This window comes from Mus caroli, unplaced genomic scaffold, assembly GCF_978045245.1.
Source record: "Mus caroli unplaced genomic scaffold, Mus_caroli_1 scaffold_9, whole genome shotgun sequence".
NCBI classification, from domain to species: domain Eukaryota; kingdom Metazoa; phylum Chordata; class Mammalia; order Rodentia; family Muridae; genus Mus; species Mus caroli.
In genome coordinates, this window is record NW_028227264.1 from 9,583,131 (window position 1) to 9,604,339 (window position 21,209).

At 42.3% G+C, this 21,209-nt stretch overlaps 1 protein-coding gene across 9 annotated transcripts in view; it reads right to left on the reverse strand.

The window, feature by feature from the left end:
- Positions 1–21,209, reverse strand: part of Utrn (utrophin) — a 489,906-nt gene that overhangs the window by 107,600 nt on the left and 361,097 nt on the right. For all 9 annotated transcript variants that reach the window (XM_085842639.1, XM_085842635.1, XM_085842637.1 and 6 more), the window contains one exon: positions 5,085–5,214. In XM_085842639.1, coding sequence (XP_085698765.1) covers positions 5,085–5,214 — 130 coding nt within the window. The remainder of the gene's footprint in view (positions 1–5,084; positions 5,215–21,209) is intronic.

Consider the following 21,209-nt stretch of genomic DNA (forward strand, 5'->3'; position numbering starts at 1 on the left):
AGGGCAGGAACCTTAAGGTAAGAGTGATGGAGAGGCCATGAAGGAATAATGCTTTTTACTAGCTTGGACCTCATGGTTTGTTCACTATCTAGTAGCTCCCAAGTCCACCACCCACAGTGAGCTAGGCCTTGCCCTGTTAATTATTAGCGAGCATCAATATCCTACAGTATAGGAGCCCCATGAGACATGAGAGAGAAACATCGCCGGGAATTAGCCTTCTGAAACATTTATTGTTGTGTTTGGTATTTCAAAGAGTACAACATACACTGAGATAGAACAAATGCTGCTAATACACAGAGCTAGCCATCGGAGACCCAAGGAGGAAACACTGATCTGAAAAAATGATTATTTTCCATTGACCCCAGGTCCAGGCACATTGAACTAATTGCGTGTATAGCACTAACATACACCAGACATATAACTAACTATACACAGATAAACACATTACACTAAGAACTATATTTTTCTATGCCTATTTGTGAATATCATTTAAATGAAGCAAAGATGACCAGCCTAGGATAAAGCAAGCCATTCTCACAAGAGAAGGATACTGTAGTCACGGTAACAGGAAGGCTTTAGCTGGAATTATTTTTAAAGCTTATTTGTGGGAAAATTAATGAACAAAATATCATATTGTGTTATAATGCATTAGTAATTGCTATTGATGGTGATGGGCAGTTGGGAAAATGCCATATTCTGCCCCCCACTAACTCTAGAGAATGGAGGGTGGGGAGGCGGAGGCGGTCCCTGGCTGTGTATCCCACAGAGAGCAGATCCTTGAGCCAGCACACAATTCAGATGCAGCTCTGAGAACAGCAAGGGAAGTTGGCAGCACAAAGAAGAGCCAAGAAATATGTGTGCAAAGCTAAGAGGTTCTTGACACAGGAGTCAAGAAGGAGCTAGGAGGTCAGCGGCCAGAGGATTGCACATGAGCAGAGATGGAGAGGGTGAAATTACAGGGATGGGCCAAAGGCCAGTGAAAGCCCAGGGGTGAGAGAAGGCAAATAAGCGGCAGCTTAGTGCTGGAGCTGCATCTTCCCTTGATTATCTCAATGACCTTGCTTGGCCAAGAAAGATGCTCTTGGCCTTAGTATTTGGGGTTTTTTTTTAAATAATAAATGGCACCTTTATAATCTGTCTAGCACATTCACCTGGTTCAAAGAATGAACACAAATGCAGTTTAAAAAGTAGGAAAAAAACAACACAAATGATAAGAAATGTATATCCCATTATACACTGGATGATAATGATCAACTAAAAGTAATTTGCATTAAAAGGAAAAATGTGTCGATATGATAGATTAAATGGCATTACTTCCATGCCGTTCAAACAAGAACACTAAACACAAAGCTCTTTAAATCTCCTACTTAAGTTGCACACACACACAAAAAAATCGTATTTACTTGAATCATTTCTAAACAGTGCAGGTTGTTCTGGTAGCTGAGTTTTCCAATAGTTAAATGATACCCCATTTAACCCAATTTCTTTATGGTTTTCACTTTTGGGAGGAAATTTATTAAAATACAGTAAGACCTCTTATGCCTTCTGCCTTCAGAAATAAACTGCAACTCATAGCTTCAGATTTTACAGGTCTTATCTAGTATCTGTATTTTTTAATTTCCCCTGGTTTGTGTCATCTGGCTGTGGTCACTCCTGTCAACCTTGTCCCTGCCTTGTCACTTCTACCTAGTTACTTGTTCGCAATTCACAGGTCATGGAGTTCGAGTACTTACAACCTGTCTAAAATGTCAGTCTGTGTCTCTGAGAAAGTACCTATAGGCTTCGCCTACATTCAGGACAGGGTCTATATGTCCCACTTATTGTATTTACTGTTCATGTTCAAATCCCTTCTTCAGATTCTTGATAAACAGGAAGTCAGTGGGGCCCCAGGGAGGGCTAAGTGCCCGAGTCAGCCTTTGGTGGCATGGTTTCACCGATGACAAAGTGCTAGGAAATCAGGCAAGAATCTGTCAGCAAAGTACTTAAGAAGTCACTGAGACGGGGCTGAGCTTGGGAGGGGGGTTGGTCGAGCAAGTAGGTGCTCTGCCAGTATATGAGGAAGGAGCTTGGGAACAGAGTGCATGGCTGCAGAAAGCATAAGTCTGGTGTCCAGTGGACATCGAGCATGGGACACAGAGTGGGTGGCATGAGACAGGGTCAGATAGAACACTGACGTCAGGTTTCTGCTCAACCTTCTACACCAGATCCCATTCTAAAGGAATGCCAGTGGTCTTTAGACAGATCACTTGGGTCACGGCTGATGGTTCAGTAAGTAACATATGTACCATGCCAGCAGGATGACCTGAATCCAATGCCCAGAACTCCCATGTAAAAAGCCAGCTATGGAGTCACATGCCTGTAATCCTACTGACAGGGAGGCAGAGACAACATGTAGACCTGGGGCTTGATGGCCAGATAGCACAGCTGGATGGAGAGTTATAGGTAAAAATGAGAGACTGTGTCTCAAAAAGAGGTAAAGCACAGCTAAAAAAAAAAAAGGTACCAGAGGTTAACCTCTGACTTCTGCACACACTCACATGCATGCGCACCCTCACACATGATAATGCTGGGTGGTACTGCTTCCCAAACATTTGAAAATACATGTAACACCAATTATTAATAAAGTTAATAACAGAAGAACAAAATGAGGGGAATGAGGCTTGCAAAGAAAAAAAGACGTTTGAGAAAAAAATAATGGAGAAAACTATTTTCTAGAATTAAAAAGAGATGGATCTATCTTTGTACCCTAGGGCATAATGCACAGAGCGTATTCAAAAACTGCTTATTAAGTAGAACTAAAAGCCATGTACGGCTTGGGCTAGCACTAATGCCTCCAACACAGAGCACTTCACTATTACTCGGGATGACTAATGCTCAAACAGTCTCTGTTTCTGATCGCAGTTGTGCATAAGTCACAGTAAACAAAAAAGGGATAGAAGCTATTATGGATAATTTCCCTCCATTTACTTTTAACAGCAGGTAAAATGGGCTACCATTACAGAAAATAATATCAAGGAAGGAGAGGGTTGGAAAATGGTTCCTTGCAAAACCAAACCAAACCAAAAGGACAAACCTCATAAAGTTAAATTGATGCAACATTTTTCTCTTGCCAGTCCCCCCTCCCCCGCATTGATGGTTAGAAATGGGAACTGAGCAAAATCCTGAGTCTAAGAACAAAGGAGAGAAGCTACAAAAGTGTCCTTTAAAGATTTTTTGTTTTGTTTTGTTTTTTTGGTTTTTCGAGACAGGGTTTCTCTGTGTAGCCCTGGCTGTCCTGGAACTCACTTTGTAGACCAGGCTGGCCTTGAACTCAGAAATCCGACTGCCTCTGCCTCCCAAGTGGTGGGATTAAAGGTGTGCGCCACCACGCCCAGCCCCTTTAAAGTTTGAAATGGCTGTCTTCTCACCTAATCACCTCTTCTCCCATTTTAAGGGTGTGCATGGAGACAGTAGTCTCTACTCTGATCCTCAAACTCCCTGTCCTTTGTGGTGTACAACCAAGCCCCTGGGCAAATACAGGGTATTGTGGGTAGTGGCAATTGCTTTCTTTCTTTCTGTTAGGCTTCATCTGCAACTAGCTTAAATCCTTTTTATGAAATGTGTCCTAGGGGGGTCTTACCTATCCCTAGCCGTACTCTGTTGATTCAGTCATCCATTTAGTAACTATGTGAGAGGCAGGGGTCACATCCCAGACACTACAAAATACATCAGTGAAGGAGATGGATAGTGGAACGAGTGTGTGATACAGAAACAGGAGGACCTGAGTTCAGATCCCTGCACTGCGTTAAGAAGCTGGGCAAGGTTCTGTGCAGGCATAACCAGACTGTGCATGCTTGTGGAAGTCAAGACTGGTGACCGCCAAGTTTGCTGATGGGTCAGTCTAGCCAAGCCATAGGGACCATTTATAGTAGAAAACTCAAAATACAAGGTAAAACATGATTGAGGAAAATTCTCCATGTTGTCTGTGTCCTCCACATACACATGGACACACACATTGATGCACATGTGCACACATGTGGGTACAACACTGGGAAGAACTAAAGATGCAACATTTGGATGAAGACCCAAGTGGAAAGGAAGGGAGAAGTAGGAAGAGGGATAGAAGCAGAGAGGAGGGGGAGGGTGGGAGGAGAAGAGGGGAGGGAGTGGTGGTAGGAGTAGGCATGGGGATCTGGGAGAGGAGCAGGAATGTTCCAGAAACAGGGAAGAGACACACAAAGGTTTCGAGATTGGAGCAACCCTGAATGTTCAAAACATAGCAGTGCAGCCAGGAAGGCAGAAATGAGGATGCAGAGGGGAGCAACTGAGAAACCAGGGTGACAATGAGGAGAGCCAGCCAAGAGGAGCCTTCCTGGGGAGTCACACTGAAGTCAGCTGGCTCACACTGTCATTTGCTTGTCATTATTATCCAGTTGCTGCAGGAAGGCAATATTTTAAAAAGGGGAAGCAGGAGATCTAGCATAATGCTTAAACAGGAATGAGAGCTGAGGTAAGTTATACATATATAGTTCACCTTCAGTGAGGAAAGGGGCTCCCACTGCACCCGCCCCTCACAAGGAAGTGATCTGCACTGCTAAACACAGTAAGGTACTCTGCATGCCTGCTTTTCCTGGGTAAAGTGAATGATGGGAAAATACTTTGGGCAACATGTGTTTTTATACAACATGTATGGGTATTTTACCCATACCCATGTTATGTATGCATACCATGTGTGTACCCGGTATCCTTGGATGCCAGAATAGGTCATGAGATTTCCTGGGACTGGGGTTACAGATGGTTGCAGAGATTCAAACCCAGGTCTTCTTGTAGAGTAGCCAGGGCTCTGAACTGCTGAACCATATCCAAGGCTCTACATGTTTGTTTGTTTCTAAATATACCACAGAGCTTCTTTTGGCAACACTGCAAAATCTAATAATGATATTAAGAATTGATGTTTCCTAATAAAGAAGTTAGTTCCTGCTTCATTTTAAGCTAAATATCCCGATGCGACAGGCCATTATTTGTACATGCTTGATGCTGCAAGAAAAAGAAGGCTTGATTGGTTGTCTTTTTTTTTTTCTTCTAAAGAAATGAACCACACTCACCTGTCTTTGATTGTGGGTTTCTTCTTGGTTCTTCAGGGGCCTCTATTGGCTGATCAGCCAGAAAAACTCGAGCTTGATCTACAGCGTTCAGCACAGAATACTCTTTCTCCTTTAGCTCACGTCTCAGCACCTTTGCAAAAAGAAACAGAAATGGAGTATATAAACAACTTCCCATGTTTTCAGCAAATGAATGCAGGGTTTATCTTTACCACTTCTGACTGAAGCTGCAGAGGGAGTGGCTTAAGCCAACATTCAGATAAGTTCCAAGTGAAAATGTGTTACAGGTAGGAACAATAGAAAGTGTGAATAAAAGCCAAAGGGAAGGCTCCTGAAAATGTTGTCTGTGTTGAAGGAAAGAAGAAAAAGGTGAAGTAAGGAAAGATTTTCATCTACAGGAGTTAGCTACATTGTATTTGAATTTACCAAATGTGAACTTGGAGAATCCCCACTGTGTAGAGTTGCTAAAACATAATAGCCTGCTGAAAGACACTTCTTCCTTAAGACTGACAAGAACAATCGCACCCAATGATACTGAAGGAGGTGAGTTCACATGTGGTAATGAGGTCTCAGAAGGGTTTTATGTTCTTTAGAATACACTGAGAAAAAAATTAAGAGATAGGCACAAATTAAAGTGTATGAAATCAAAACTAAAGCAAAGAGAACACATAAAAGACAGTCTCCAATTATCTTAAAACACAGTCTGTCTGTCTCTCACGCTGAGGCAATTACTGCTTTCCCTGGTGAGGTTTTCATGCAGATCTGGGACTCCCAGAACAACTGGTCTCTAGCACATTTATTCTTTTAAGCAGAGATGAACTTTCACCCCTGCTCCTATAAAATGTTTGGTGATTAAGACTCTAATTGACAAGGGTTTAATGACAGCCAAACTCACTCGGGGATAAGACACCAACATGTAAATATGTCTCGTGCACTGTTTTCAATACTAAAGCAAAGCTAAGTGAAAGCTGCTGCTGTCATTGCTAGGCTTTACAGTACAGACACAGCCACGTCTTCAGGCCCTAATAATCTGATTATAGAACAAGTCAGTGGCTATGCACTATGAACACGTAAGGGGTCTTTTTCCTCCCTAAAATATTTCTCCTTAAAACTGTAGAATCAAGTCTTTCCTTTTGCCTTTCTGACATAATTAAATGTTTTAATAGTGTTTGTCACAATGGTGATAGGACACAAGGTTATTTGGAGGCTAAATCATCATCTTTTGCACTCAGTAAAAATGGAAAAAAATCTAGAAGTTCCAGAATAATCATCACAGAGAGACAGCAAAGATAAACAGGAGAGAAATCTGGGGTGGGCCAAAGTCAGAGGGGGCTGTTACAGGTGGAGAGGGAAGGGACAGCCAGGGCAATGGCAATTCAAGGTTATTTGACTTCATGGACAATTATTATCTGATAAGACTTTTAAAAAATGACAGTAAGACCTCCCCAGTCCCCTATAAAGTAAAATCCACAACCCAATATATGTAAGGATCTTGGTGGGAAGTAAAACTGTCTCTGAAAATCATTTCCATAGATTCACTTACGCATACTGCCTCCACTTATCACACCAAAGCCTGACAGCAGAGTCAGCGGAGAGGGGACAAGCCCCCAGGCAAGGAGTGTTATTAAATGGTCATGTTAGGGAACACACAGCCTTCAGCATCCCTGGTCAAGAAAAGCAGCTCAAGGTGTTCCAGGGTCTCATAGCTGCACGAGATAAAACAGATCAGTTTTCTGACACATAGTGTTTTCATGTATGTAGAGAAAGAGTCAGAAGAGAATGAGAAGAAACACATGTATGTATGGGTCTGCTCCACATTTTTTAACAAGAGATTATCGTATCTTTAGATGAGAGAGATCTAGAGGTGCAGAAGCATTCCTAATAGTTACTTCCAAAACCACGTGTGAGTAAATATAAAATGGTGGTATGAGAATATCACATTGATTTCTATTTTTGAACTTTTTTTAAAAAGGCAGAGAGAGAGGGAGAGAGATTGATTGATTGAGTCCTTAGAGTATTTTAGAGACATTGCTAAAGGGAAACCAGAACAGACAGTTTAAAAAATGGAAGAGAGACTAAGTCTGATGAGGAAGAGCAGACAGGTGTTGGGCCTCAGGAGGAAGAAAAGGCTGATGGGGAGATGTCCCGGAGGGTAAATCCCAGATGGTGGGGAACCTAGGAAAGGTGATCCAATGACTGGAGAAGGAGGATTTGTGCCTGGCCAGTCAAAGTTTATCACTTCACAAAGTGCCTTGGCAAGTGCTCTGGGAGGGAAGGGGACAGACAGAGGAGAGTTGTTCTTAAAATTATGCTTAGATTCTCACACATTCAAACAGAAAATAAACGTTTGTCTACAGAAAAACTACTGAGGAGACAAACTGATCCATTCCCCACATGGCTGAAACTTTATCAATTATGCATGGAGACTCTCACAGGAGAGCAATTGTGTAGGCTGGCTATTGGCTGAGCTCAGAAAGCTCTCTCCCCAGACAGCCACCCTGGAGATTCTTCAGGTCATTAATGCTTTATAGATGGAGGTTCGCACAGTCACCCTACCATTACAGTAGCGCTCACCTTTCCCGTTCTGTACATTTCCTGTTCCCATTACTCTGTTTATGTCTTTTTGTACTTCCCAGATCTATTAGTCAAGGACAGTATGTATTCCTTTTTTTATGTTTTATTTAATTTTTATCTTTCTCAGATACACCATAAATTCTCAGGACTTCTGGATCTTATACTACAGGAAGTTGAGCACTGAGCTCGGCTCCAAAGTGCTTCCTCATGATGTGGGGTGGGGGCTAGGGAGGGGGTTTCATCTGAGTCTTGCAAAGAGAGAAAGTTTCTTCCCTCAGAGAAAAATCATGCACCAGCCTTGGGGGGAAAGATTCCAGTGTGTACATCAGGAGAGAACCACACGCCTTTGGCACCTATACAAGGCAATGGTTAAGGCTCAAGAAACAGGTAGAAGTGAAGGCAGAAGTATATGTGTGCACCTTTGTACATCTGATACCAAATGACAGGCAAACTGATGAAGAGCCAGGCAAATGGGTTAGGAAGTGACTACAAGTTTACATAGTTTTCTTAACAATATTGTTGGGTCGTCTAGATAATAAAAACGAAATATGAGTAGTAGACAGTCTTCCAAAGTTAATTTGCATTTCTTAGCACATTAATCTACAACCTGCCAAAGGTGTGTGTGTTGGGGGATCACCCAGCATTGAATTCTTGGTAGGGAATGTCAGGTGAGCGACTTGATAAGCCAGAGAAGAAGTACAGCAGGCATGGGCAGGTGGAAAGCACCCTAAGTAAAAACTTGTAGGACTCTGACCCTGATACCATCTCTCTCCCCAGTAGCCTGGAGAACACACTCAGGACACCTGTGCATATGCTCTTTTGCCGTTTTAATTTTGTTATTCAATTTGCCCTATTTCAATTTTATTTAATTGCACTCACAAAGGGATTCGACTCTCAACTGCATTACACACATAATCACCACACCTTTTACCTCTCCATGCGACGTAAAAGAAAGCCTTCATTTTCCTGAGTATTAATGATAAGGTAATTAGAGTCCAATGAGTTGTTTTGTATACAAAGTAGCATCCACTTTCTGGTATCTCGTGTCTCGTTTGGGAGCCACTTAAATGAGTATAAGATAACCTAATTGGAATTTTTCTGTTAATGACTTTATATTTTTACCGAAAACAACCCTCTATCCAAACAATAACAAGCTTAGGTAAAGTTGTGAGGAACTGAGTTCTCACACACTGTTGGGGATGGTAGACTCATAAGACATTTTAGTTTGGTGGATCCTCAAAAGTTAAATACAGGGTTTATTTTACCTTGTATCCTAGATATCCCATAACTAGGTCTACCCAGAAATAAAACATCTGTACAGATTAAACACACACACACACGTGAATGTTCATAACAGCACGGCATCAAATGTTCATAACAGCACGCCATCATAGCCAGACTGAGGGACCAACCAAACATGCACCCACTGATCAGTAGATAAGCAAAATGCAAGCGACCTGCATGACAGATCTTAGCAAGTAAAATGAGTTACACACCAATGCAGACAACCACTAGATAAAAACCTAACACATGTTCTCAGCGGAATGACTCAGAGGGAAGCCTGTGGTGTGAGATTCCACTACCACAGAGGAGTCTGCAGAGAGAAAAGAAGTATATCAGCAGCTGCCTAATGTTGGAGGCCTGAGGGGGTTCAGGTACACAGGGGTTCTTTTTCATGAGAATAAACTTCATTACACTGGGTAATAAATGCAAACTGAGGTGCAAATGGTTTTAGTCCTTCTCTAACAGGAAAAGTCCATCAGCTTAGGGCAAACATGTCAGTAGAGAAATTTCGGGGGTGCTAAAGTCGGATAGAACACTCTCTTTACTTTACTTACAACTTGCACATTTTAGATTGACTTGGGAGCACTCGGCCACACAACTGTTTAATCAAAGAAACTCTTATCTCACAGGTGCCACACTGGACAGCCATGCAGTGAGCTTCTAAGTCAATCACTGAGTCCTTACCACTGGGGGCCTAAGTCCTGGGATGTTATGAAGAGGAACGTGGGTTATGACAAGCCAATGTGGGTGATGCAAATGGTAAACACATCCATAGGAAGATGGAAGGGAGACACTGGAGGGCTAGAAGGGAACTTCACAGGCACCTTTTAAATGAAAGCTTTAAAGAAAGGGAGGGAAGAAAAAGACCTAGGCCATTCCTAACCACTTAAAATGCTCATCTTAACTAACTCCAAAATATTTACCCAATTTTTGAGTGTTTCAGAGTATAATGAATCAGGACAGGGGAAACAGCAAAAAGAAGCCATGCAGTTTACTATTTCCAGGTTGGGGGGATGAATTTTCTCTCAACAGGAGAAATGAGCTGAACCCTCCCATCTCATAGAAAGATGTGGGAACCTTCTGAACTATCAAAGGCTAGGATCTGACATTGTAATCTGCTTCAGCCACGCACTCCAGAACCAGCCCTGGAGTGACTGAGGTGAGGCCTCATTTTAGCCTCTCCACGGTGCTCTTGCTTGGTGCATACCTGTTTCCAATCTCCTTCCCCAAGTCATAGATGATGGCCAAACTCTACATGTTTGCTTTGAGGCATCTGGCTGTTACCGGTTCCCAGGCGCAGCCTCATGGTGGTAGCTCACAGGACTCAGCAACTGAAGGAGGACTGTGGAAGTCTACAGGGATAGATGCTTCCAGTACAGGTGACAAGGGCATGGTTTCCAAGTTTCCAAGTTTGGCTTTGTAAAATATCTACCTGCCCCACATGACATGGATAGAGGATGCAGTCTAGTCAGCCCATCAAGGATTCAGCAACAGTGAGGCCAAAACTAAGGCTATAGCTTTGTTCCATTCTTTTCAAGATAATGAAATGCTAAACTTAGGAGTCGATAATGCTCACTTGATTCTGTAAATAGACCAAAGGCTGAACCATACACTTAATGGGGTAAAGTTAATGATATGCAAATATCTTGTTCTTAAACTAAAACATAAAAACCTGCAGGTTATGTTTCTTTTTCAGTTTCTTTATAACACACATACATGCATATACACAAACACATGTGTTACTATATATGAATATATATCACACGTGTGTGTAAGAGTTTATCTTCAGGGTTTGAGCATATTCGGTCATACAATGGATCCTCTCACTCATTCTGGAACACTTCCTACCTTGCTGTCTGGATACCCTGTGTGGCTATGCACCCGTCCCCTGCATCAACTGGCTAAGGAGAATGGAGAACTATTCTCCATCACTGGATGAGAGGAACAACCCTGTCAGCTCAAGAGGAAGGCATAATCCATTATCCTAACAGGATCATACACAGACAAGCAAGAATGGATTGGGATTGGTAATATTCAGTCGAGCTGTTCAAAGGAAGCATTTCACAGGCTGTGAGGCTCATCCAAGTGGGTACTGCCTCGTGACAGCTGAAATTATGCTGAGTGAGGAAGCATCCGGGATGTTCTTTCTGTGACAGTGTTTTAGAATCTGAGTCTTTGTGTTTGCCGGGAGAAATACCTGGTAAACATGCACTTCCTGTCTTTGCAGACACCTGGTGACTTTGCCAACCCAAACAAAGCTCGGCCACTAAGCTGGAAGCACATTCGTGTGGCAGCTTGACCCTGCCTGTGACACATTCAGCTGATACAATCACCACTCATGTTGAGACTGATTGGTAGTGACGTAGGGTTGGAACATGAGGATTTAAGAGAGGATGATGTCTTTCTTGCGAGACTGGACAAGTTCTCCCAGGAACTGATAAATTCTCATAAGGTCCAATTACTGCACAGCAGGTCACAGCATCTGTCCTGTCCCCTGCTGTCAGAGGCAGCCACTGCCTTCTGCTATCAGTGCTCATAGAGTATGAGGACCTCACTAGATATAGCTCTGCTTCTAGAGCTAGGAGATATGTGAACTACTTTTCCTGATATCTTGTTCAGTCTCAAGTACTCTGTTATAGCAAAAGTAAGTGAACTAATATAGCGTCCCAGTAAATAAGGGCCCTAAAGAATCTCCAGGATACAACAGTGCAAAGGGAAACTTTAGCTTACATGTGGTAAACAAGACTCGACTGGAACAAGGAAGAAAACTTCAAAATAGCTCACAAAAATAAGATAACTTCACCAAAGAAAGCAGACACTAGACTTTAAAGCCTAAATGTTCTCAAATGTTTACTAGACCTCAAATGCTCAAGAGTCAACAAAGGAAAAGGGAGAATACAAAAAGTATTTTGTGTCCATAAAAAATAAAATTCACTTAGCTGGGTACAGTAGTCTCAGCTCTCAAGAAACTAAAGCAGGAACAATACAAGTTCCGGGACAGTATAGGCTACCATGAAAACCTGTCTCCTGTCGAGACATTCCACTGTCTCCCAAGGTATGGGGCTAGCAAAGTACCATAGAGTTTTCCACCCAAAGAAGAAAGTTAAAACAAACACTACCCTCATACTGAATATACAGAAAATGGCTAGACATAGCCACAGATCATGTGATACAATCTAAAAGGGAGAGGAGAACTGCAGAATGTGATAATTGTCAACAGACTTTGAAAAGCACAAGCAGGCTATCAAGAGCCCTACTAAGTACAAGCATACAATGCAGGGAGGAAGGATGAACAAGTTCTCAAACATAGGAGTCTCTTAAAAGCATATGCATCTCTCTCCCCACCCCACCCCCCTCTCTCCCTCTCTCTGCATTTTGTCTTTCGAGTGGTGTGTGTATGTGTATGAATCTGTGTGAGTTTGCATGTGTATAAGTGCATGTGTATCAGGATATGAACATATGTGTGAGCATGTATGTAGAGGCTCCAGATTGAAATGATGAATCATTCCTGATCACTCCATCACTCTTCCATCTTATTCAGTGGGGCAGCAGCATCTCTCAGTCAAACACTACACCTGTATCACTAGCCTACCTGCCCTGGGAATACGCCCTCTCCTCTTTCCAAGGCTCAAGTTATACGGGACCACCCCTGCACACCTGGCATTTACTTGGGATCTGGGGATCCAAATGCTAGTCTTGCCAGGCAAATGATTTAACTGCAGAGGCATTTCCCATTGAGCTTTTCATGTGAACTACCGGTTTAAAAACACATAAATGGACACACAGACAGAATAATTGAGAGTAAAGCCATCTAGTCTCTCATGTGCCTCGAATGAAAACCTGAACAAAAGCATCAGAATTTTATTCCTTCCAGAATATCTAGGAGCTCAACATCCCTCTTAACAGCCACCCCTTCATACATCTGACCTTCCTGGGCATTTAAACAGCAAGGAGGGCTTCGGTAGCCACTGCTATTTCCCAGAGTGCCAGGCAGCACGATGAATTTCTGCAGCTCCAATGATAAGCACCTGCAGAGATTCTTCACTGTGGCTCACTGGTCAGGGAACACTTCTTTCCACCTGCTAGAACTTAGTGGAAAGGCCAGGGACTAAGGGGTAAGGTGGTTGAAGAAGTGACTGGCTTGGCAAAGGTCAAAAACTACCACCTGTCAATCACAGCTCTTCGTTTTCATTCTGGGCACATCAGCTTGGTGTCATGTAAAAGTTGCTGCTAAACAAACAATATTATCCGTTCTTCTGCAGCAACATGGAGAGCCTGCAAGTCTCTCCCTAAGAAAACAGGCTCAGAGAGGAGACAGAATGCAGCGAAGCAGCTCTGCTCTTCCCTTCTGTCCTTGACATGGGTCCCTTCTTTCTGGGCTGACAGACGGGCAAGCAGCTTTCTTCCCTCATACATTCGCACTATGATGCTGCCCCCTTACCATATGCCTAAAAGTATTAGAGTCATGAACTGGATCTTTTTATAACATGAACTAAAGAGCGAACCTTTCTACTGTTTTAAGGTGGTTACCTCAAGTATTTTGTTATAGCAGGAAAAACTCACTAACACACCAATCTCCCCTTTCCAGGAAAAACTGAACTTAATATGTACTCCAATGTCCTAGTGATGTGGTTAGGAAGGTTGTGAAACTTTGTGATTCTCCAAGATTAAGCTAAAATATTTGATACATATAAAACTTTGTTGCAATATATTTAGACTCTTTTTTAAAAAATTTTTTATTAGGTATTTTTCTCATTTACATTTCCAATGCTATCCAAAAAGTCCCCAATACACTCCCCCCGCCCACTCCCCTACCCACGCACTCCCACTTCTTGGCCCTGGCATTCCCCTGTACTGGGGCATATAAAGTTTGCAAGTCCAATGGGCCTCTCTTTCCAGTGATGGCCAACTAGGCCATCTTTTGATTCATATGCAGCTAGAGACAAGAGCTCCAGGGGTACTGGTTAGTTCATAATGTTGTTCTACCTATAGGGTTGCAGATCCCTTTAACTCCTTGGGTACTTTCTCTAGCTTCTCCATTGGGGGCCCTGTGATCCATCCAATAGCTGACTGTGAGCATCCACTTCTGTGTTTGCTAGGCCCCGGCATTGTCTCACAAGAGACAGCTATATCTGGGTCCTTTCAGCAAAATCTTGCTAATGTATGCAATGGTGTCAGCGTTTGGAAGCTGATTATGGGATGGATCCCTGGATATGGCAGTCTTTAGATGGTCCATCCTTTCGTCACAGCTCCAAACTTTATCTCTGTAACTCTTTCCATGGGTGTTTTGTTCCCAATTCTAAGAAGGGGCATAGTGTCCACACTTTGGTCTTAGTTCTTCTTGAGTTTCATGCGGTTAACAAATTGTATCTTATATCTTGGGTATCCTAAGTTTTGGGGCTAATATCCACTTATCAGTGAGTACATATTGTGTGAGTTCCTTTGTGATTGGGTTACCTCACTCAGGATGATGCCCTCCAGGTCTATCCATTTGCCTAGGAATTTCATAAATTCATTCCTTTTAATAGCTGAGTAGTACTCCATTGTGTAAATGTACCATAATTTCTGTATCCATTCCTCTGTTGAGGGACATCTGGGTTCTTTCCAGCTTCTGGCTATTATAAATAGGGCTGCTATGAACATAGTGGAGCATGTGTCCTTCTTACCAGTTGGGACATCTTCTGGATATATGCCCAGGAGAGGTATTGCTGGATCCTCTGGTAGTATTATGTCCAATTTTCTGAGGAACCGCCAAACTGATTTCCAGAGTGGTTGTACAAGCTTGCAATCCCACCAACAATGAAGGAGTGTTCCTCTTTCTCCACATTCTCGCCAGCATCTGCTGTCACCTGAATTTTTGATCTTAGCCATTCTGACTGGTGTGAGGTAATTTAGTCCTTTTTGATCTAAATCTTCTCCATAACAGTGAAGTAAAGCTATGGGGACGTAGGGGTTGATTAGATCACATCACCTGTGATATAAATAGGAACTTTCTCCCCCAGAAAGTTAAGAAACCACATTTCCCTGCTACTCTAGACATGCTAAGTCAAACAGATCTTCCAAATTTTCCTCTTTATTCTTTGAAAAGGAGAGAAGCATGGTCCAGACCTGTATAGTAGCTGAAAACTATTTTTCCCACCCACTGTGGAGTAAGCAGAGTCTGGGTGCTAGCAGTGCAAGTCCACCAGACAAGGAGCAGAAGTGAGAGAGTCAAGCAAGAGAGCACTGAAGTGTCCATATTTTCTAGAGGGAGGGAAATGGTTTGATCATTTGGGAAACCCAAGTTGGCAGTCTATACAGTCATTATGCTGATCACATGGTATGAAACAAGAATTTCACCTTTGAGGATGGAGTCTAAGAAAATGAGCCAGAGGATGAGAAAAAAAGGCTACACATAAAAAGGTGTCCACTGCAACATTACTTATGTCTTTAAAAAATTGAGGGCAGCTTAAATATCCAACACTGGGAAATTATTGAGATCCACAATGGCAGGTCCACACTAGGGACCGATACATAACCTTCAAAGATTACTATGATAATGGCCACAAGAGCAAGGTCAGAATGTGAGCATGACAGAAACCTAAAGGTGAAAGCAGAGTAAGAAAACGAGGCCTCAGATTAAAGCTAAGGATGGTGTGTATACAAGAGGAGATAACACCATGGGAACATGGGTCATGACCCCTTTGCAGAGGTCAAATTACCTTCTTACAGGGGTCACCTAAGACCTTTGGATAACACAGATATTCACGTTATGATCTATAATAGTAGCAAAATGACAGTTATGAGCTAGTAATGAAAGCAATTTTATGGTAGGGATAGTGACTTCCATATGAAGAACAGTACTAAAAGGTCAGAGCATTAGGAAGGATGGGAACCATGGCGCTAGAGGAAGGTAAGAGAGGAGACTGTGTATTTTGCGTTGCTATCACTTTGCAGTGTGAGGGATGGAAGCAGCGACTTGTGCGAGCCCAGCTAGAGTCTGACCACTGACATACAACTCCAGCTGGCTTTCCGTTTTTACTCTGAGGCAAGATCTCACTCGGTTGAGTTAAGATCAGACTGGTCTGGCCTTAAATTCACTGAGAAATGCACTCCAGGAAGGACTTAAATGTGTGGTCCCCCCTACTTCAGCTCTTGAGAAGCTGAAGCGATAAGCTTGAATAACCAAGAGGCAGCTGTTCATTATTTCATCTGTAAATATTACCTTCATGATTGAAAATTATACCTAAAAGAACACTTAATAGAGAGCTCATTAATCATTTAAAATATCATTGAAAATAGGTTTTGGGGTTTTTTTTATTGGATATTTTCTTTATTTACATTTCAAATGTTATTCCCTGTCTTAGTCAGGGTTTCTATTCCTGCACAAACATCATGACCAAGAAGCAAGTTGGGGAGGAAAGGGTTTATTCAGCTTACACTTCCATGCTGCTGTTCATCACCAAAGGAAGTCAGGACTGGAACTCAGACAGGTCAGGGAGCAGGAGCTGATACAGAGGTCATGGAGGGATGTTCTTTACTGGCTTGCCTCCTCTGGCTTGCTCAGCCTACTCTCTTATAGAACCCAAGACTACCAGCCCAGGGATGATCCCACCCACAAAGGGCCTTTCCCCCTTGATCACTAATTGAGAAAATGCCTTACAGTTGGATCTCATGGAGGCATTTCCTCAACTGAAGCTCCTTTCTCTGTGATAACTCAGCTGTGTCAAGTTGACACAAAAATAGCCAGTACATCCCCTTTCTAGGTCTTCCCTTCAGAAACACCCTATCCCATCTTCCCTTAACTCTATGTGGATGCTCCCCACCTACCCACCCACCCATTTCTGCCTTCCCACCCTGGCATTCCCATGTACTGAAGCATCAAACACACTCAGGCCCAAAGACCACTCCTCCCACTGATGTTTAACAAGGTCATCCTCTGCCACATACGCGGCCAGAGCCATGGGTCCCTCCATGTGTACTCTTTGGTTGGTGGTCCAGTTCCCAGGAGCTCCGAGGATATGGCCGGTTAACACTGTTGCTCCCCACATGGGGCTGCAAACCCCCTCAGCTCTTTCCAACTCCTCCACTGGGGATCCTATGCTCAGTCCCATGGTTGGCTGCTAGCATCCACCTCTGTATTTGTCAGGCTCTGACAGAGCCCCTCAGGAGACAGCCATATCAGGCTCCTGTCAGCAAGCACGTCGGGGTAACCACAATAGTTTCTGGGTTTGGCGACTGTATATGGGATGGATCCCCAGATGGGGCAGTATCTGGTTGGCCTTTCCTTCAGCCTCTGCTCTACACTTTGTCTCCATATTTCCTCCTGTGAGTATTTTGTTCCCCCTTCTAAAAATCACTGAAGCATCCACTCTTTGGTTTTTCTTCTTCTTAGGCCTCATATGGTCTATGAATTGTATCTTGGATATTACAAACGTGTGGGCTAATATCCACTTACCAGTGAGTGGCTACCATGTGTGTGTGTGGTGTTGTTGCTGTTGTTGATTTTTTTTTACCTTAGGGATTTTATTTTTTAAAAGAGACACCATGAACATGGCAACTCTTATTTTTTTCTTATTTATTTATTTATTTATTTATTTATTTATTTATTTATTTGGTATTTTCTTCATTTCCATTTCCAATGCTATCCCAAAAGTCCCCCATACCCTCCCTCCCACTCCCCTACCCACCCACTACCACTTCTTGGCCCTGACGTTCCCCTGTACTGGGGCATATAAAGTTTGCAAGTCCAATGGGCATCTCTTTGCAGTGATGGCCGACTAGGCCATCTTTTGATACATATGCAGCTAGAGACACAAGCTCCGGGGGGTACTGGTTAGTTCATAATAATGTTCCACCTATAGGGTTGCAGTTCCCTTTAGCTCCTTGGGTAATTTCTCTAGCTCCTCCATTGGGGGCCCTGTGTTCCATCCAATAGCTGACTGTGAGCATCCACTTCTGTGTTTGCTAGGCCCTGGCATTGTCTCACGAGAGACAGCTATATCAGGGTACTTTAAGCAAAATCTTGCTAGTGTATGCAATGGTGTCAGCGTTTGGAATCTGATTATAGGATGGATCCCTGGATATGGCAGTCTCTAGATGGTCCATCCTTTCATCACAGCTCCAAACTTTGTCTCTGTAACTCCTTCCATGGGTGTTTTGTTCCCAATTCTAAGAAGGTGCACAGTGTCCACACTTTGGTCTTCGTTCTTCTTGAGTTTCATGTGTTTTGCAAATTGTATCTTATATCTTGGGTATTCTAAGTTTCTGGGCTAATATCCACTTATCAGTGAGTACATATCATGTGAGTTGTTTTGTGATTGTGTTACCTCACTCAGGATGATGCCCTCCAGGTCCATCCATTTGCCTAGGAATTTCATAAATTCATTCCTTTTAATAGCTGAGTAGTACTCCATTGTGTAAATGTACCACATTTTCTGTATCCATTCTCTGTTGAGGGACATCTGGGTTCTTTCCAGCTTCTGGCTATTATAAATAAGGCTGCTATGAACATAGTGGAGCATGTGTCCTTCTTACCGGTTGGAACATCTTCTGGATATATGCCCAGGAGAGGTATTGCAAGATCCTCTGGTAGTACTATGTCCAATTTTCTGAGGAACTACCAGACTGATTTCCAGAGTGGTTGTACCAGTTTGTAATCCCACCAGCAATAGAAGAGTGTTCTTCTTTCTCCACATCCTTGCCAGCATCTGATGTCACCTGAATTTTTGATCTAAGCCATTCTGACTGGTGTGAGGTGGAATCTCAGGGTTGTTTTGATTTGCATTTCCCTGATGGCTAAGGATGTTGAATATTTCTTTAGGTGTTCTCAGCCCTTTGAGTTTCCTTAATTAAAAATTCTCTGTTTAGCTCTGTTTCCCATTTTTTAATAGGGTTATTTGGTTCTCTGGAATTTAACTTCTTGAGTTCTTTGTATATATTGGATATTAGCCCTCTATTGGATGTAGGATTGGTAAAGATCTTTTCCCAATAGTTCTAAACTATTTTTTCTACTTTTCATTGAGAAATAAGATATATACATCTACCTTATATAATGCTTTATTTTGAAATAATTAATAAACTTGCAGAATGGATCATGCAGCTAACATATGTAATATCTCATATAGTTTGAGCTTCTTACAAATAATATTTAAAATAAAGTCTTTCAACAATTTTCAAGAATGTAATACATGTTATTAGTTATAGTCTCTAGGCTGCAAAAAAGAAGTCATGAACAAATTACTACCTTTAAATAACACACTATTAGGAATTACATATGTATGGGCCAGGGCGATGGCTCAGTGGACAAGAGGGCTTGCTGCTCTTCCAAAGGACCCGAGTTTGCTTCCCAGCACCAGAACTGGGTGGCTCATAACTAGCTGTAACTCAAGATCCAAGGGGTCAGACAGCTTCTTCTGGCCTTCCTGGATAGCTGCACACATGTGCAACATACCCACAGGCAGACACACATACATACACAAACAAACTCATAACTGAAAGAAATCTATGAAATAAAAGGGAGACTGTGTATTAGAAGCCAATGCTTCATTTCTAAGGCACTATATATAATTTTTCTACGGTTTTCCTCCAGTGATCTCTTCCAGGCTAGATTCATTTATAAAATGAGATCTATGACAATCATTGAATCAAAGAGTCTGTACATTTACATTCCTATGGTCATTGGAGATCTTAACATATTTATTTAGTTTTAAAGAGTATCTGATATTTATTTTTAAAGCATCTATTCAAGGGATAATAGGAGCCACACACAGAGGGACAATCTGATAGCATATTTCAGAAGTAAAATGAACCATATTTAGAGGATGTCTCAATAACCTTGATTTGCCAGTCCACTCCTTCTCATCTCACAAACATTACTTTCCCACCCCCTGAGTGGGACAATTAAGGCAATATTAAGACAGAGAAGAGATAATTTCTTGACCAGAAATGATGGCACCCAGTTAGACTCTCAGCACTGGGATGACACTGAAAGGTAAAGCCACAAGTTCAAGGCCAATGTGAACTGACATGGAAAGAAAAGAAGCCTCTTAACTAATACATGTTAAACTATAGCTGTGCTGATAGAGTTTCTTACAGTCCAACTCTTGCAGATCAAATAAAATATCAAAAAATATCTCTAAGCTGTTGATGAAAGATCCTTGTTTATATTTCTAAAGAGAGGATCATTTTTCCTAAAGATTCAGTTACTTAAAGTAGCAAAGAAGCCAAGGTAACATCTAAACTGGGAGAGGGCTTGCCTCTAATGCACGAGGTCCCTGGTCCAATCCTCAGCTTAACATAGCCTGGGTATAGTGGTACACTCCTGAAAAAGTACTCAGGAGGTGGAAGCAGGAGAGTTAGAAGTTCAAGGTCACCCTCAGCTACACTGCAAGTTTGATATTCACCTGGCATACATAAATAAGACAGTGTTTTAGAAAAATACTTACACAAGTGTTTATTAAATGTGATATTTGGTAAGTGAATGAAATTAAAAGGATTACATAGATATAAAGAAATTAAAAAGAATCAAATACCCTTAGGTATGTGTCAGTCATTTTGCATTCAATAAGTTCTTATTGAGTTTATGGAACTGTGGGTACACAAAGAATAGAAAATAGTATAGCAGCTACATGGGAAGATGAAAACGCTGGAACAAAGAGAGGCTGCCAGGATTGGAAGGTCCATCCAGCACCGTGACAAGCAGCAGAGAGTTAACTTTGTAGACTATCAGAAAGAACATTCCAGGACACAGCAAGGGTCTGTGATTGAAATCACAGCAAGAGGCCAGCATGGCTGACACCAGTGTGGGAGAAGATGAGCAAGAGCTGAACTGAGCTTGGTGTGTGGGAGGAGTAGGGGACCACACGGGGCTCTTGTATGCCTTTCTGAGACTATGTCTATTACTGGGTGTTTGATTTAATAACAGAAACATACTGGCTGCTGTGCTGGAGACCCCAGAGTCAGATGAATGGTGGCAAGTGGCCAATTTAGATTCTCTATCTTGATGAGAAAACTTAAAACTCCCTAACACATTGAATGAGAAAGATGGGGTTCAAGGTATTATTATTATTTTACCTAAGCAACTGAAATCACATCTCTACCAAGTGAGATGGAGGTGTAGAATTCGGGGTAGAATGTCTTAAAAGTCAACTCTGCAGTGCTTTCAGTTTGGCCATAGGATGTGCAAAATTAGGATCCCTATAGAGGTGACACATCAGCACATTCACAAAGCTGGGAGTGTCTGGCCTGCAGATGGAGTCTAAACCCAGGAAAGGCTGCATATAGAGACAT